Source organism: Eschrichtius robustus, chromosome 10, assembly GCF_028021215.1.
Source record: "Eschrichtius robustus isolate mEscRob2 chromosome 10, mEscRob2.pri, whole genome shotgun sequence".
Lineage (NCBI taxonomy): Eukaryota > Metazoa > Chordata > Mammalia > Artiodactyla > Eschrichtiidae > Eschrichtius > Eschrichtius robustus.
In genome coordinates this window covers 106318314-106333527 of record NC_090833.1, presented here as the reverse complement: position 1 = coordinate 106333527, position 15214 = coordinate 106318314, and the positions used below count along the sequence as shown (strand labels likewise).

The 15214-nt window shown below is 44.2% G+C and overlaps 1 protein-coding gene across 1 annotated transcript in view; it reads right to left on the bottom strand.

Annotated features, from left to right (window-relative positions):
* Positions 1-15214, bottom strand: part of DOCK5 (dedicator of cytokinesis 5) — a 215571-nt gene that overhangs the window by 145177 nt on the left and 55180 nt on the right. The window contains exon 2 of the mRNA XM_068552741.1: positions 11820-11903. Within this exon, the coding sequence (XP_068408842.1) occupies positions 11820-11903 (84 nt within the window). The remainder of the gene's footprint in view (positions 1-11819; positions 11904-15214) is intronic.

The following is a 15214-nucleotide window of genomic DNA, read 5'->3' as shown; positions in this document are numbered from 1 at the left end:
GAGTCTGCCTGCCAATGCAGGGGACACGGGTTCGAGCCCTGGTCTGGGAAGATCCCACATGCCGCGGAGCAACTGGGCCCGTGAGCCACAACTACTGAGCCTGCGCGTCTGGAGCCTGTGCTCCGCAACAAGAAAGGCCGTGATAGTGAGAGGCCCGCGCACTACGATGAAGAGTGGCCCCCGCTCGCCGCAACTAGAGGAAGCCCTTGCACAGAAACGAAGACCCAACATAGCCAATAAATATATAAATAAATAAATAAATTTAAAAAAAAAAAACCCGCAAAAGAACCTACCCCACTGTGGAAAACTGTCCGTTATGTCCAAAATAGAAGTGTCATTTCCTCAAAGCCCTCGGGATGTGGAAAGCGCACTCTCCTTGGATTCCATGGGACCCTGGGTGGGAATCACAGCTCTGCCATTTCATAGCTGTGTGAATGTCTTCAAGTTTCCTAACCTTGATATTCACATTTATTAAACAAGCATCGGTAACTCTGATCTCCCAGGATTGTAAGCACTGAGATGCAGTACATGAAAGCCCTTCGCTCAATGCCTGGCACGTAGAGGAATGGAAAACGCCAAAGTTGGAATGGTGAGGACCCCAGGACGTAATCCAGGGACCGGCTCCTACTCTTAGGGCCGTCATCTGCTTCCTATGCTGATGACAGTAGGAGACTCTATATGGAGTTCTCATTCATTTGTTTTCTGAGGCATGCATCTGTGCTCTCTGGAAGGAGGAGCAGAACCTCTCTAAATTATTATTAAATTACCGATGACAAACATGGCAGAAGCTGGAATCGTGCTGGGGGTAGCTTCTCCCCAGAGCCCTCGGGGCTGATAAGAAGACATACTTTTATTTTCCAACAGAGTAAGTTCCCTGCCCAAAGAAAAGGGTAGAAAACATGACTTTAAGGGAACGAGAACAAGAAAAAGTAGAAGAAACAACTCGGGCGATAGAAAAACCATATGACAGTGGCTACAACAACCAAGAAACACGGTGCCGAACACCCCAGGGCCTGAGCAGAGACTGGATACAGCCTAAGGAGAACTCAAAGGTCACCAGAATAGGTGACTCTAAGGCCTGGTTAAACACTCAGTGGGCAATGAATCTGCCAGTAACACATATTAAAGAAGAAAAAGTCCCCCTGACCCATATCCTTCATTTCCAACTATATCAACAGGTTCTTATTCCTGCATGGTGAAAACTAAACAAGCATTCAAGGTTAGGAATTTAGTGTACATTGTTCCTGTCATTTAAAAGACAGGCTAAATTGCTAGGTACAGCTGTTTAAAATCTATTTCATTTGTCAAAGTGAAAGGCACACACATTTAATACTCTTGTTCAAAAGACAATCATTGAGGATGCCTATACAGAATATAAGGGTTAGACGAATAATCTTCAACGAGAATCTTTCCTGTCTTGCCTTGTCCCCTCCCTAGGTGTAGCCTGAATTATTATACATGGAGGTGAGGCCCGGAAAAGAACTGATGTTCTCGAGCTTTTGTAAGACTACTTTGTAGCACATAAGTTTTACAGGTAGCGTGTTTCCTGCTCCTACAACAGTTTCTATGGAATGATTTGCCTCCGTGGGTTGAATAAAATGGGGGTGCTCTAGCAGAGGGTTAATATTTATGACGCCTAGGCCTCCTTACATGCTTTTAAAGATCATAAATTACTGACATTACCAGGAGCAGAGCAGAGGCATCTATTTATCCTTCTCTCTCCAGATATAGGCAAGAGGAGAAATATCTAATTCCAACTTGCCCTCAATCAATTTTGAACTTTCCTCTAGGCCTTTTTCTTTCCACGAACCCTTCAGAGTCTTACCCAGTCCCACGATGGTTTGATGGGCTATATGTTGCAATGGGGATGAGACACCTAAGGCACTTTTGATAAAAGTTACATGCCAGTGTGTGTGCACATGACTGATTCGCTTTGTTGTGCAACAGAAACTAACACAGTATTGGGAAGCAATTATACTCCAATAAAGATCTATTAAAAAAAAAAAATTACATGCCAAGTAATGTGAATGCCCAGCATTCAGAGGTGAGAAGACAGCCTGAGTGGGCATGGACGTGCCTGGGACGCAAGGAGTCTGCTCATGACTTTGCCGCCTTCTGGACCCCTTGATCCCACCAAGATCCCTTGGAGACCGAAACCAGAGCCTTCCTCGCGAGAACCTTCCTCTACAGCACCCCCAGTACACCTCTGCTTTCAGGCTGAGCTTGCCTGCTTCAGCACGTGGGCCGCGGCCCAAACGGGCCAACGCCAAGTACCAGTTCACGACGAAGTAACCGAATGAAGGCTCCACTCAGAAAACGGTTCCGAACCTGATCCTAGAAGATTCTACACTTGCCTAGACGCAAATAACACAAATTTTCAAGATGGAATCTTAGAAGAACATTCGAATGTATCTCAAAAGGAAAAACAGGAGAAGGCATTCTCTTCTGGATAAGATTAAACCTGAGGTGGGGGGAGGGATAAATTAGGAGATTGGGACTGACATATACACACGACTATATAAAAAATAGACAACTAATAAGGATCTTACTGCAGAGCACAGGGAACTCTACTCAATACTCTGTAATGACCTATATGGGAAAAGAATCTAAAAAAGAGTGGATATACGTATATGTATAACAGATTCACTTTGCTGTACATCTGAAACTAACACAACATTGTAAATTGACTATACTCTAATAAAAATTTTAAAAGATTAAACCTGAGATGAGACTTTTCACCAGCTCTACTTCTTAATTAGTTTTTTTTTTTTTGTAAACACCCTCCTACTGCCACACACATCTATGGAAAAACACATCTCGGGAACATGTGTCTCCAGGAGTAGTAGCTGACCAGCTGTCCTTAAGGTAAAGGTCAAACAGCTGTGGGAAGTGACCGGCACACTCACCAAAATGCCACAAGGCCTACCTTGCGTTCAAGGCTCGAGCCAAAATGTTTGCACGCAATGCTTGTCGTAAAATCCAAGCTGTTGGGCTCACTGCCATTTACGCTTGAGAAAGGCAGTTGTTTTTCTAACTAGAACACGGTGAGGTTATGGATTCTGAATTACAATAAAGTTTCAATTATCTTGACTAATGGGGTAACAAAAGTAAATGAAAGTTACAAATACATTGAATGCCTTATTTCAGTTTAAACCCAGTAAACTTTTACACATGGTGTTAAGAACTGACTTCTTTAAATCAACTTTGATTTTGTCTCTCACTAGTTTTATGGTCATTGGGCATGGCTGATCAAAGAGAGAAGGAAGTGAATAGAAAAGAGGAACAATAAAGGGAAGACAAGACTGCCAGGCTGACTCACTGTTGCACAGGATAGCAGGAGGTGACAATACAACTTCTCAAATCAGACGTTTTGAAAAGGTTTGATAGGACCTTACTGTATCATGTGATCCAATGGAGGGTTCTTTTTCTGTTTTAATTTTATTGAAGTATAGTTGATTTACAATGTTGTGTTAATTTCTGCTGTAAAGTTATACACATATAAATTCTTTTTTCATATTCTTTCCCATTATGGTTTATCACAGGATATTGAATATAGTCCCCTGTGCTCTACAGTAGGACCTTGTTGTTTATCCATTCTATATATAATAGTCTGCATCTGCTAACCCCAAACTCCCAATCCTTCCACCCCCCACTCCCCTCCCCCTTGGCAACCACAAGTCTGTTCTCTGTATTTGTGAGTCTGTTTTTGTTTTGTAGATATGTTCATTTGTGTCGTATTTTAGATGCCACATATAAGTGATATCCTATGGTATTTGTCTTTGTCTTTCTGACTTACTTCACTTCGTATGATAACCTCTAGGTCCATCCATGTTGCTGCAAATGGCATTATTTCATTCTTTTTTTATGGCTGAGCAGTATTCCATAGTATATATGTACCACGTCTTCTTTATCCATTCCTCTGTCGATGGACATTTAGGTTGCTTCCATTCCTTGGCTATTGTAAATAGTGCTCCTATGAACATAAGGGTGCGTGTATCTCTCTGAATTATAGTTTTGTCTGGATATATGCCCAGGAGTGGAATTGCTGGGTCATATGGTAGTTCTATTTTTAGTTTTTTGAGGAACCTCCATACTGTTTTCCATAGTGGCTGCCCCAATTTACATTTCCACTAACAGTGTAGGAGGGTTCCCTTTTCCAATGGAGGGTTCTTAATACCACATCTCAGAAAGATACCTATTAAGCCTCTTCTTGGAAAAAACTCCTCAAATACACTCTCTTCTTTTTTATGCCTCTGTTAGAAAGTTTTGTCAGCTACGGAGCTAAAATTTAGTGCCATGTAACTTTACCTACCCATCATAATACTGCCCTCTGTGCTTACTCAAAAAAGCTTGCTTTATAAAGATGAGACTCAAAACATGTATAGCCCAAGTCATAATCCATGTCTATATCCTTTCATATCATAAGGTAGTGGATTTCTTGATTAAGGTGCATTTCAAAACTGGCCTCATTCCACACAGAAGAAATATATCTGTTGGGGGACCTCCTGTATACAGACAAATGCTCCTTTTTATTTCAACTTTTCAGGATTGCCTGTTTCCTCTGGTTCCAATACAATCATTTGTGCTCTCCTCTGGGTCTTTAACAAATTACACTGAAATAATATAAAACTTTATGCTATACCTGCCTCTGCAGAGCTTGGAACGCCTTTGAGATATTATCTCATTTTGTTATTTCCAACAGGAGCCAACTGTGTTATGTTTACCCCCAGAAATCACTGTTAACACCAGTCACCCTCTCTCTTAAGCTTGTGAGTGGTTTACGGAGCTGAAAATGAGTTAAATAATGGATATGAATCAAAGGCAGGAAACCAGTACCCATTGGTGGAACAACAAACCCTGAGCCTGAAATCACCTGTGACTGGAATTTGGATAATTACAGGAGAGGAGAGCTTCATGGCAGCAGGGATGCTGAAACCTTACTTTTCAAGTCATTCTCATTTAATCACTTTCAATTCAAAGAGTGATCCGATTTTAGATGAAATGACCATGACACAAAGAGAGTTCAAATGTCTTGCCCATGGACAGTTACCCTAGATAAGATAGGGACAAAGCCATCCAAACTAAAGTGGTCCTTCTCCTTTCGCTCTCCATCACTTTCATCTGCCTCTGGTCTATATAACACCATCCTTTTCTCCCCATAGCACTTACAAGTATCTGAATGTTTTTGTTCACATATTTTGTTCACTTGTTTTGTCTATCTCTTGAATGAAAACCCTGTGAGAGCAGAAACCTTGCCATTTTGTCACTCAGGTGACCTCAATGCCTAGAACATCTCTTGTGGTCAATAAATGTAGTTGGCACAGAAGAGCATAATACTTGCTCAGCGAGTCCTGTTGAATGAATATATGACCACAACTGGAATCTCCCCCAGGTATCAGTGCTTTTTCAGTCATGCCCATGGATCTGGGGTGGGAAAGAACACTCAGACGGAGAACAACTTTCTCACTGCCAACTCTTTTCTGGTTAAAGAAGCAAAGACATGGCAGTGACTACAGACAGGCCAGTGCCAAAGAAGAAGAAAGGCAAGGACACTTGTCTTAGTCCTTGAGGACTTCTGTTCCCTGAAAAAGTTTCTGAAGGCCAACAATTTTTGGTGGTCTATAAAAAATGAGCAATATACAGCTTCTCAGTCAATTCTACTCCCTTCCCTTATTTTTAGTAACACATGACGTTCAGGGGCAAGGTTACAGAGAGGAACGGTGATAAGGGATGAGGAATGGTAACTCTCTCATGTGCACTGTGGTCTCCTGTTTTGGAGCCAAAGCTCGAGCAATCAGCCTGGCAGTTCCCCAGAAGGTTAAACACAGAGTTACCATATGATCCAGCAATTCCACTCCTAAGGATACACCCAAGAGAAATGAAAACATATATCCACACAAAAACTTGTAGTTCATGGCAGCAGCATTATTGATAATAACGAAAAATTGTAAACAATCCAAATGTCCATCAACTGATGAATAGATAAATAAAATGTGAACTAGGCCTACAATGAATATTATTTAGCAATAAAAAGATATGAGGTACTGACACATGCTACAACACGGATGAGCCCCCGAAAGATCATTTTAAGTAGAAGAAGACAGTCACAAAGGACCACACGATACATGATTCCACTTACGTGAAATGTCTAGAATAGGCAGACCTACAGAGACAGAAATTAGGTTGGTGGCTGCTGGAGCTGGGGGGGTAAAAACCACTTATGGGTAGAGGGTTTCTTTTGGGGATAATGAAAATGTTCTGAAAGTAGACAGTGATATGGTTGCCCTACTTTGTGAATAGAGTACTTTGTAAATAATTATTGAATTGGGTCAACTGGATGGTATTTGAGATCTATCTCAATAAAGCCGTTATTGGAAAAAGCAGCCCACGCGGTAACCAAATCCATCATGTGGTCTGCACAGGGCAGGGCAATGCTGGCGTCTCATAGAAGGAGAAAAGCAGCCCTGCCCTGTACTATCGGGGGTTCTGTGGAGGTGGCCCCATCCCCCTTACTCTCCACACTACCTTGCTTTGCTCCCACAGGCTTGCCCTGGTCTCCCATTTATCTTCACTCATACAACAGGCTTGCTGAGCACCTACTGTATACTGGGAGCTATGCTAGGCATGGGCCCTGCCAACGAAGGAGGAGCAGGCCTTCAAGGAGCTACCACTTTTGGAATCATTCATTCAACCACAGGGCGGGAAACAGCAAAAGGAGAGTCCTCAGTGGAATTCTGTTGTGGGCAGAAAAGAATTTTTGAAGTGCAGGTTCCAGAAAGGTGAACTCATGTCCACACCAGAAGAGCCCACCCAGGTCTGGTATGCAAATATCTCAAAGGCAGGGTGTCTGGCGGGGTGGGACCCCTGGAGTCAGCGCTGACAGGAAGCTGAAAGACACAACCCCCGCCCCGCACGCCAGGGCCATGAAATGGTGCCAGCACCACCCTTCAATTCCATCTGGCAGTACTGTGGGTGTTTCCACTTTGTTTATTTTTTTAAAGGAAAGAGGAGATGGGGGAGGAGGGCTTGAACACAAGTTATTACTCAGCATTTCCATCATGTTTAATGTCTGCAAAGCCCTCCTGCCCTCACTGCGTCCTGAACTGCCTTGAATAATCAAGAAACTTGAGAACCCAGCCAAGAACGCAAAGTACTTAGCAGATAGAAGTACCTATCAGTGCATCTGGCAATGCACGCACCATTAAAAAAATTAATCCCATAAAATAAACACTAGTTTAAACCTTAAGCCAGTATAATCATCTCTGTAAAGCTGACCTGCCACTTGGCAGTTAATGAAGTGAATAAGCTCATGCTCTAAATCTCCCCATTCACACCCTGACACATGTCCACGTTTACAGAACGGGCACTGACATCCTTCTTTTTTAAATTTTATTATTCATTCATTCATTCATTTTATTTACTTTCAGCCACGCCTTGTAGCGTGTGGGATCTTAGTTCCTGACCAGGGATCAAACCCGTGCCCCCTGCCATGGAAGCATGGAATCCTAACCACTGGACCACCAGGGAAGTCCCTGATGTCCTTCTTTGAAATGAAAGAATTCTATGGCTGGCCCCCCAAGCATTTTATGGTAACAATTAACAAGAAAATTGGCTTCTTGCTGTCAGGACCTCCAGCACCTGGATCAGTGATCAAGTAACAGTTTTCTGTATGACTGTCAACTGGGCCAGCACTTCTGGCAAGTGTACCGCTGTGTAAGTTGTAATATATTAGGTGCACTGTGGCTTTTGGACTCAAGCTCCGGAAGGTATTTGAAACAGACGTGTTTGTGTGTTTACATTTATATTCAACCAAGCTTGGTGACCACATTAGCTTGGTCCATAGGAGTGCTACTTTTAGGAATGCTCATTGGTCGATTGGGAGATTGCTCAGTAAAGTAAAAATAATACGCACACTTAAAATTACCATTAATATGAATCATGTGAGGACAAAGTGTTTCAATCAACTATTTCAAGAAACACTGGGGTCACATAAAAATGAAAAAAAGAATTTTGAAAATGTATTTAAAAGGTATCATCTGCTTGATTTCAGATCAACTCTGTGCTCTTCCCTCCCACACTCTGCAGGTCAATTAGAGAAGCCTGACAATACAACACACACACACACACACACACACACACACACACACACACACACACACGAGCTAACATGGTAAAGAATTACCAGGTCTAGATCTGAAAAAGACCAAACTCAGAAAGATGAGGCCAGCATTGGGGGCTGCTTTCCTCTTGGGGCATCTGCTGAATTAAGAAAAGATTCCTGAGCAGCTAAGCAGCATTTCTGATGGCCTTGTGGGGTCAGGAAAGCCCTGGCACTGCCAGTGAATTGGTTGCAATTTCAGACAAAAAAGACTAAGGAAAAAAGCACTACTGCAGATGAAGATAATGATAAAAAGTTTTACAAACAGGAATTAAAAGTTGGAATTGTCTAATATAACAATTCTAAAATTGTATGCACCTAAAAACAGTTCTGAGAATACAGAAAGCAAAAAACTGACATCACTGTAAACTGACGCAAACAGCAATCATGGTGGAAGATTTAACACAGTTCTCTCAGCAACAGAAAAAGCAGAAAGAAGGTTAGCATATAGCAAATTTGAAAAAAAAAAAGTGACAAAATCACAATCTAATTGTCATCTATAGAACTTTGCACCCAGTAATCGTAAAATATACATTATTTTCAAGCCCATAGAAACTGAACATGTGCCTTTTACCGGTATAATTGAAAAATGTGTGTCCATAAAGACTAGGTAGAGTAGATTAATTTGGCCCCAGACAAAGCTGTATGACCTAGTAAGGCTTGAAGAGACTATGGTGTCAATATGTAAAGGAGTTCAAGAAGATAAGTAGGACTTCCCCAGTGGTGCAGTGGTTAAGAATCCGCCTGCCAATGCAGGGGACACAGGTTCAAGCCCTGGTCCAGGAAGATCCCACATGCCGCAGAGCAACTAAGCCCGTGCGCCACAACTACTGAGCCTCCGCTCTAGAGCCCGCGAGCCACAACTACTGAAGCCCACGCACCTAGAGGCCATGCTCCACAACAAAAGAAGCCACCACAATGAGAAGCCCACACACCGCAACAGTAGCCCCTGCTCGCTGCAGCTAGAGAAAGCCTGTGCACAGCAACAAAGACCCAAAGCAGCCAAAAATAAATAAATTAAATAAATAAATTTATATATAAAAAAAAAGAAGATAAGTAGATTATCCCTAGGGTCTTGGTGACGCCATGGAATCAATGTTTGGCTGGACCTAAGATGGTGAGAATCAAAATGGAAGAGAGGGGCTTCCCTAGTGGTGCAGTGGTTAAGAATCCGCCTGCCAATGCAGGGGACACGGGTTCAAGCCTTGGTCCGGGAAGATTCCACATGCTGGGGAGCAACTGAGCCCATGCGCCACAACTACTGAGCCTGCGCTCTAGAGCCCGCGAGCCACAACCACTGAGCCCACGTGCCACAACTACTGAAGCCCACACACCTAGAGCCTGTGCTCCGCAACAAGAGAAGCCACCGCAATGAGAAGCCCGCGCACCACAACAAAGAGTAGCCCCTGCTCGCCGCAACTAGAGAAAGCCCGCACACAGCAATGAAGACCCAACGTGGCCAAAAATAAAATAAATAAATAAATAAATAAATTTATTTAAAAAAAAAAAATGGAAGAGAAAGAATAGAGTGGGAAGTGTCCACGCAGCCCTCCCTCCCTTCCCCTGCCCCTGGAAGCTACAGGAAGACACTCTGAAGTGTGTGAAGGGGAGAAGGATAATGCAATCCACCAGCCCTCTGCCTAAAACTAAAGGGAGGAAGAGTAAAAGCAGAGTCTTCTGTGCAATGCGGCAGACGGCTTAGCTTTCCTATGGCCGAGCCCTACTTCCTTTCCTTCTGACCTCCCATCTCCTCTTCCCCATCCTGTGTCTGTCTGCCTTGCCCTTGGAAGCCGCACTAGGTTCTAGACGACCACCCTTGCCATGCCATCATCAGAACCATTTACATGGGGGGACCAGACCCTGCAAATCCAGAGTTCTTGTCCTAACAAGCCTCACCCTATGAGAAAAATCTGCCTAGGTTCCCACCTCATTCCTGCCCCAATCTTCAGAGAGAATCAACGGACCCTTAATGTTCTTTGCTTTGATCCTCAATGTCAGGGGCCTAGAGACATGTTTGTTGTGCTCTAGGCATTTGGATTAGAAATGTGGATATGTGGATGAGTCCCGTTAGGATTTAGAGAGCTTGAGTTGGAGCGAGAAGCCTGGGGTGGGGTGGGTGCAAACATGACCTGTGCTCTTCAGATGACCCGGGAGCCCTGGGTAACTGCCCGACAGCCCACTTACAGGTTAACTGGGATCCCCTCCCCTGCCCGACCTAGTTGCAGGAAATATACTAGTAGGCTTTCCGGACCTAGAGTCGTCCTGACCTAATTCCCTGAAGGAATCTCAGCAACACCATTAAGTCTCTCCCTCATTTTTCCCCGAGTCTGGGAACATTTAGTGCTGAGAAGAAAGGGCCACTTCAGCAGCTGGGCTTCCTTCGAGCTCCCGCCAGACCAGAGGCACACATGTCTCCTCTGGAGCCAGTGCTGCATCAGGCCCTTCTGCATCCAGTCATATTTTTTTTTTTTTTGAATTTTTATCGGTTTAATTTAATTATTTTATCTGAGAGAATTTTACAAAGAAATAAATATTTTTGCCTTTTAGAATATGAGTTGAATTATATGCTTTTCCTATTTATTTTCAGTACCTATGAAGAGATAGCATCTTTCATGTATTAAGGTCTTGCTTTATGAGAAGCCACTGGAAATCAACAGTGCTTCATCTCATTTGGCTCTGTCACTAGTTGTATGACATGAGGCACCTTATTTACTCGGAACATCAGTTTTCTGAACTACGTTAAAAAAGTGAGCATGGGTTAACTTGTGTAATTTTTTAAGAGTTCTATATATTTTTTTTTTAAATAAATTTATTTATTTATTTTTGGCTGTGTCGGGTCTTCGTTGCTGCGTGCGGGCTTTCTCTAGTTGTGGTGAGCAGGGGCTACTCTTCGTTGCGGTGCGTGGGCGTCTCATTGCGGCGGCTTCTCTTGTTTTGGAGCACCGGCTCTAGGCGCGCAGGCTTCAGTAGTTGTGGCACACGGGCTCAGTAGTTGTGGCTCACGGGCTCTAGAGCGCAGGCTCAGTAGTTGTGGCACACGGGCTTAGTTGCTCCGCGGCATGTGGGATCTTCCCGGACCAGGGCTCGAACCCGTGTCTCCTGCATTGGCAGGTGGATTCTTAACCGCTGCGCCACCAGGGAAGTCCCAAGAGTTCTATATTTTTGAAAATCAATAATACATATTTTTTTCTTAATTAGAAACAAACCCTTGCCCTGCCACCCTTAGAGGATTGCCATAAGAATTAAATAGGATGGCATACGTATAACAGCACTGAAACCTCACAAAATGCAGTTACATATTTTGGTTTTGGTTTTTTTGGCCACACGGCGCAGCATGCAGGATCTTAGTTCCCCAACCAGGGATCGAACCCATGCCCCCTGCAGTGGAAGCGCGGAGTCTTAACCACTGGAGCACCAGGGAATTCCCCAGAGTCACATATTTTGATTCTGGTGTCTGGGCATGTCTGCGCTCATGCACTCAGCTGGCTGTTTTGAAATCACCCACAGTCCAAAACTGTATACCCTGAGCACTTCCTGGATTTTTACTAGCATCACTTCAGAAGTAAAAGCACGTTGATATTTGCTCTAAGTGCCTTATGAATAAGTAACTTCTACTGTTTGGGCCCTGCTCCGTGTCTGGCACAAGGCCATCCAGACTTACCCTCATACATCTCCAGGATGTGAACCGTGTCTCCAACCTGCAAGGACAGCTCCACATCTTGAGAGGCATTGTAGTTATAGATCGCTGGAAAGGAGAAATAAAAGAGGGAAATGATGGCATCAGTTGGCAGTTAAAATACGAGTCGCCAAACACATTAAAAAAAAAAAAAAAAAAATACGAGTCACCAAAGAGCACATTCAGTGGTTAGTGAACCACTCCTCCAACAAATAACCCTCTCTTTAACCATTTCAGGTGAATCCCCCACTGGAAAGCAGACAGCATCCTCCTGGACTCCCGTTACTGGTATGTTACAGTCATACTTCCATCCAACAAATATTGGTTGGTTGCCTACTACGTACCACGTACTGTGCTAGAGACTGGAGATAGAGTGTTGAAACACACAGATGTGGTCGCCATACCAGGGATTTTTAATAGTTTAGTACGGGAAGAGATATAGTAAATATATTATTACAGAAACAACTCCTTAATTAACATGGTGATAAGAGTTATCAGCCTACAACACCATTGAGCTTATGATCTCTAGGGCATGGGGCGAGCCGTCTCCCGGCTTCCCTGACACAGTAACTGGCGGCCAACGGACCACATGTGAGTCCCACCTACCCCCCCAGTAACAGAACAACACTGCCTCGCCCCAGCTCTAGGTACCCTGGGGAAATGGGGTGCCCCAGCCCTTCCTTATCAAGGTGACCTCCATCACCACAGTCCTTAGGACTGGCAATGACCGGACCACAATCATACAAAGCAGTAGACTACCTCTTGTAACTCCAAAAGAAGAAGGCAATCCCATTTTAAGATAGGTAAGAGCTCTGAAGAGACATTTTACCGAGAATCATATATGATGACTAATAAGCACCAGAAAAGACGTCCAACAACCATCAGTCATCAGGGAAATGCAAATTAAAACCGCAACGAGATACAACTTCTCACCCACCAGAATGGCTATTAATTTTTAAAAGGCAGACTTGGCAGGAATGTGGAGAAACTGGAACCCTCATGCATTGCTAGTAGGAACATAAAATGACACAACCTCTTCAGAAAACGGTTTGGCAGTTTCTTAAAAAGTTAAACAGAAATGTACGTGCAACCCAGCAATTCCGCGCCCAGGTATCTACAAAGAGAAATGGAAACATGCTGACACAGAAACTTCACGTGAATACTCATAGCTGTTGTGGTAGGCAGAATAATAGCCCCCAAAAGATATCCACATCAGATTTTGGAATCTGTGAATGTTTCCTCAGGTGGCAAAAAGTGTGAGTTAGTTAAGGATATGGAGAGAAAGTTATTCTGGAAATTCAGGGTGTGGTCCAAACACAGTCACACGTATCCAGATGAGAGAGAGACACACAGGGAGTTTTGAGAGTCTCACAGAAGAGAAGGCAACATGAGGACGGAGGCAGAGGTGGAAGTAACATGACCTCAAGTCAAGGATTGGCACGACCACTAGAAGCTAGAAAAGGCAAAGGACGGAATCTCCCCTAGAGCCTCTAGAAGGAGCACAGCCGGTCAACACCTTGATTTTAGACCTCTGGCCTTCAGAACTACGAGAGAATAAAATCCTCCTGTTTTAAGTCACCAAGTTTGTGGTAATTTGTCAGGACAGCCACAAGAAACCAATATAGCAGCATTATTCACAACAGCTGAAAACTGGAAAGAGTTCATCCACGGAAGAATCAGTGGATAAGTAGAATATGGTCTGTCCACACAATGGAATATCAGTCAGCAAGAAAAAGGAATGAAGTACGAACACATGCTACAACACGGATGCTTCAAAGACATTATGCGAAACGAAAGTCACATGCACAAAACATGTTAGGCTTCCATTTCCTTGTGACGTCCAGAAGAGGCAAGTCTATCAGTGACATACGGCAGCTGATTGTTTCGTGGGTTGTGGGTGGGAATAGCGACAGAGCACAACAGGCACCAGGAAGCTTTACAGAGATATGGAAACATCCTAAAACTGGATTGGATTGTGGTGATGGTCATGTAACACTGCACATTTACTAAAAATCAATGAACTATATGCTTAAAGTGGTGGATTTTTTTAAAAATTTTATTTATTTATTTATTTATGGCTGTGTTGGGTCTTTGTTTCTGCGCGAGGGCTTTCTCCAGTTGCGGCAAGTGGGGGCCACTCTTCATCGCGGTGCGCGGGCCTCTCACTATCGTGGCCTCTCCTGTTGCGGAGCACAGGCTCCAGACGCGCAGGCTCAGTAGTTGTGGCTCACGGGCCTAGTTGCTCCACGGCATGTGGGATCCTCCCAGACCAGAGCTCGAACCCGTGTCCCCTGCATTGGCAGGCAGACTCTCAACCACTGCGCCACCAGGGAAGCCCCAAAGTGGTGGATTTTATGGTATATAAATTAGACTTCGATGAAGCTTTTTTTTTTTTTTTTTTTTTAAGGTAGATGTATTTCTTGCCCTCTCTCATGATGAGTGAGCTGCATCCTTTCAGGGAAAAAAGAACCGCCTTAGAGATTCGGTTCTAACCACTGACCTGACCATCCAAGGAACCCACGATGTTCCCCATCTCTGCAGCTCTTATGAGCACATGAGGCTGGTCACTCAATCCATCAAACCATCTGCCAGATCCCACAAGGGTCATTAAGAAGGCAAGAAAGGTATCCAATCCAATCGTGGTAGCTACTGCTCTTTGCTGAGCCTGCGATGCGCCGAGATCACCAGCCTGACTGCAGGTTCATCACAGTCAATCTATCCCGGGACGGAAGGAGCAGACCTCTAGCCCCCCATGTTTTTCAAGTGGCCTCTCTTGTTGCAGAGAATCACCCAAATATGTGCTCTTCTGTAGTCTTGGCACAGAAGTCTGGGCAGATGATACTGGAACTGGTTTGCTATTGAGCTTGTGGACGATAATATGAATTCAGAATAAGGTCAGGCTGACGAAGTGGGCTAGGAGAAACTGCGCAGCGTTCAGAAGGAGTTAGTTCCTGGTTCCTAGCCTTCTTCGTGGGCCACGAGGCCACAGCTCCTGATCCACTGAGGTTCACTTCCTTCGTCTAACTGCTACTTGATTCAAATGTTTTGCCCAGTAGGTATACTGCTGGGTCTCCATAGAAAATGTAGATCTCACATCCCTGAATCCCTCGAGCCCCCATTCACTGCCTCCCCCCAAACTGGTTCCTCCCACTGGCCCCGCCAGCAGATGGAATCAGGAAGTATAGAGGTTGCTGTGTCACAATGTGTTGTGTAATCACCAAGCTTCACCTCTTCCTCGTCCTTAGTCACCAGGAAAGTAAGCAGAAGCTCTCAAAGGCAGCACCTGGCACTGTAGCTCCAAGCTACAAACACCTACCAAGGACTGCTGTAAACACACACACACACACACACGCACGCACACACACACACACCATAGACTA